The sequence below is a fragment of the Lolium perenne genome, chromosome 4 (genome assembly GCF_019359855.2).
Source record: "Lolium perenne isolate Kyuss_39 chromosome 4, Kyuss_2.0, whole genome shotgun sequence".
NCBI classification, from domain to species: Eukaryota; Viridiplantae; Streptophyta; class Magnoliopsida; order Poales; family Poaceae; genus Lolium; species Lolium perenne.
In genome coordinates, this window is record NC_067247.2 from 262,173,571 (window position 1) to 262,176,863 (window position 3,293).

General features: G+C 49.1%; 1 protein-coding gene across 1 annotated transcript; it reads right to left on the bottom strand.

The window, feature by feature from the left end:
- Positions 1–1,122: 1,122 nt before the first annotated feature.
- On the bottom strand, positions 1,123–1,755 carry LOC139839342 (uncharacterized). Its single transcript, XM_071829392.1, has one exon. It carries the CDS (start codon positions 1,753–1,755, stop codon positions 1,123–1,125), a length of 633 nt encoding a protein of 210 aa, XP_071685493.1.
- Positions 1,756–3,293: the final 1,538 nt, after the last annotated feature.

The following is a 3,293-nucleotide window of genomic DNA, read 5'->3' on the forward strand; positions in this document are numbered from 1 at the left end:
CACCACCCGATCCGAGGATCTTGGGTTTTCACCCAGAGAAAGTAGAGGGACAAAGATTAGCCTCATGGTGCCTTCAGCAAGGGAACGCCGTCCGCGGATGCCGCCACCGTGGCCCAAGGGGTAAAGGTTTCCCTTTGGCAAGGTCATCGCCATCTACCCCACAACACTCAACTCGCCGACCACCATGCCGCCCTCACGGTCGTGGTCACCAGAGTCATTGGCTCGCCCGTCAACCAACATGACTCCCACCTTCTAGGGCCGCCGCCCTGGCGTCCCAGCTCAGAGCACCGACGAACGAGAGCGGAGGTGGGAAAAATACGCCGCCGCCACCTCACGAGGAACAAGAGCTGCAAGCCGACAACCCCCGTGGCTGTCGGGCACTCCAAACGGATTGGGACAAAGCTGGAGGCCCCTGCCCTGGCCCGCAAGCGCGACGGCCAGAGAGCCCATCGAAACCAGAGCCGAAACGCCGCCGCACCGCCGCCACACCAGGAGAGCACCACCAGCCAGATCGGCAACCAGCAGCCCCCAAGGCGGCCAGAACGAGATCTGAAAAACTGAGCTTAGTTTATGGATGTCATATGCAGTCCTAAACTACACAAGCATATCGACTAAGAACATCAAACGAATTTGGGAAGGATGACAAAACCATCTAATGGATTGAGGAATCGTTGAATCAGACCGATGGGAAAGAGGAAAAAGAGTAAACCAGGGCCAAGCACGTGGCTCAGCGATCAACGAGCCGCTGTCGGCACTCCCTCGCCGCACAATCGGCCGTCTCCCGGCTAAATAGACGCGACCACCAGAGACTGGTTATACGAAAACTTCTAGAAGGTCACTACAAAAAATGTAGATTGTTTTCCGCTGTAGCAGATTGAAGGAGGTACAATCGCCTCAGCTTTTTTTTTGTTTTTTTGAGAAAACAACGGGGGGCGATTGCCCACCTGAACTCATATATTCCATAAAAAGCCAAACATTACAGGGAAGGCGATCCCCGCATTAGTGTGAGGACCTCGGCTCAGCACTCTGGGGGGTCTGAGGCGGCATACCGCGCCCGAGGTACGGGAGGAGGGGGGATTACATAGGGATATTACAGAGGGAGAGAGGGGCAGCAGGGAGAAGCTAGGAGATGGACTGACACCAGGCTAGAAGGGCGGCCATGTCGATTTTTGTAGAGGCACGGACAATCCACAGGCGGAGGTGGGTAATGACCATGGCAACCACCTGGGTACTAGACATGAGATCCGCATCGAAGACCATCCTATTCCGAGATTTCCACACCGACCACAGGAGAGCAAGGATGGCGGTATTCCGCGCTTTTACGTGCATCCGTGGCAGGTCTTCGGAGAGGCCATCCAGGAGAGATGGCAGGTCAGCACCGGCGTGCAGACTCCCTGAGGGGGAGAAGATGCTCCATAGGGGACGGAGGCGGGGGCAGCAGACGAACAAGTGCGACACGTCCTCTGTATGCCCGGGGCAAAATGGACAGTCGGGGGAGGGCACACAGCCGAGGCGGTGTAGCAGCGAGCGAGTTCTGGTTTTCTGGAGGCGTAAAATCCAGAAGAAAACGCGAACTTTGAGCGGTGCGAAGCTGGCCCAGTTGATGTCCTGGCCGGGGACGATGCACCCAGAGGAGTGCAGGGCTCTATAAACGTCTCCGGTGCCGAAGTTGGCAAAGGGGCCAAGGGTGATGGTACGGACGTCAGGCGTCACGCTGAGGGAGATCCGTGAGAGGCAAACTCGCAGAAAGTCCATTTCTCCGACGGCAGCCGTGGTCAGCCGGTGCGTGGTGGGGACGTCAACCCCTCCATCCGCAAGGGCGTCAGCAACAATGGCAAGGGGCGGCGACAGCAATATTCTCACTAGGATCATATTGTTTATTTAGGATTTTCGTGGCAATGGTTGGTTGCATGGTTAGCTGAGGGATTTTAAATTAAATGAAAGACAGTGTATTTCGTTAATCACATCATATTCTGCAAGAAGAATGGGAAGTAAAATACTAGGCCAATGCCCGCCATTTTCTTACATCTTACAGGTCTGCCTTGTATCTTCAGGTGTGTCTATACATTTTTTTATGCGGTCATCTTAAACTATTTTTTGTTTTTGTAGAATTATAATAGTTAAGTTTGCCACAGTAATATATTTATTTTCGATTTTAAAGTTAAAACATATGTAACATCCCAAATTTCAATAAAAGAAAGTTAGAAGAATTCCAGAGATTCAAAATTCAGAGCTGACAAAAACTTTTATTTGCATATAGTGCCATGCATAGGACTTGTGCATTTGAGTGATATGCCATGATGATTGTTACTATGTTTATGTGATCAACCCTAAAACCCTAATGTGATCAAGTGAAGATCACAAACCAAATAAATCAAAAAGAGAAAGAAATCAAATAAGAATAAAAACCCTAAAACCCTAACATATGGTTTATGCCATTTTTATAAATTTTTACCCTAGACCATTTTGGTCTTCACCATTAGTTGAATAATGTTACTAAACACTTATTACAACTTTTGGAATCAAAGAAACACAAATCAAGTGAAATTCAAACTCAAAATGGGATCACATATGATAATGGTCACATCTGCCATTTATAGTCTGATCCCTACTTTGAGCCCTTGCAATTCAAAATTTTCAAACTAAACTTTCCCAATTCTTTGCACCTCATCCAAGAGCACATCAAGGTGAAAAACTTTGATAAAGACCACCATGTCAAATTCAATTTAGATCAAATGCTATGCTCATGCAAAGTTGGAACTTTTTAATATGTGGAACAATCTCCAACTTTGCAAATTTGCAATTCTTTGAATTTTAAAACTTCACCACCACACATGGTTGTCTCTGGTCATTTACAACTTAACCAAATACACCATTTTCAAATTTTGCAACAATATGAACTCAACCAAAATTGGGCAAATTTTGCAAATTGCAATTATGGAACAATGCAAACACTATTTGAAATAGTGATCTAGGCAAACCCTACTGCCCCAATTCACTCCAAATGGTCCCCTGGTTCCCTCTCTCCCTAAATGCCAGCATAGGAACCCTAGATGCCAAGCATAGCTTGCATGTGCAACCCCACCTTGCTGTATCTCCTCTCCTCTCCTTCCTTCCCTGCCATGGCCCTGGTGCCCAAGCTCGCCACCACGACTCCCTACCTCTCCCTAGCAACGCCACTGTCAAGCACAACGACGACCATCGCCGGAGATCGCGCGCCCAGAAAAGCCAGCATGCCGCTCGCGTCGCGCATGTGCACGCCGCAGACCACCTCTGGCCACGCGCCGCCCCAC

What these genes read in the sequence shown, in the direction of transcription:
- LOC139839342 (XM_071829392.1), bottom strand. Translation starts at nt 1,755, where the DNA reads ATGGACTTTCTGCGAGTTTGCCTCTCACGGATCTCCCTCAGCGTGACG.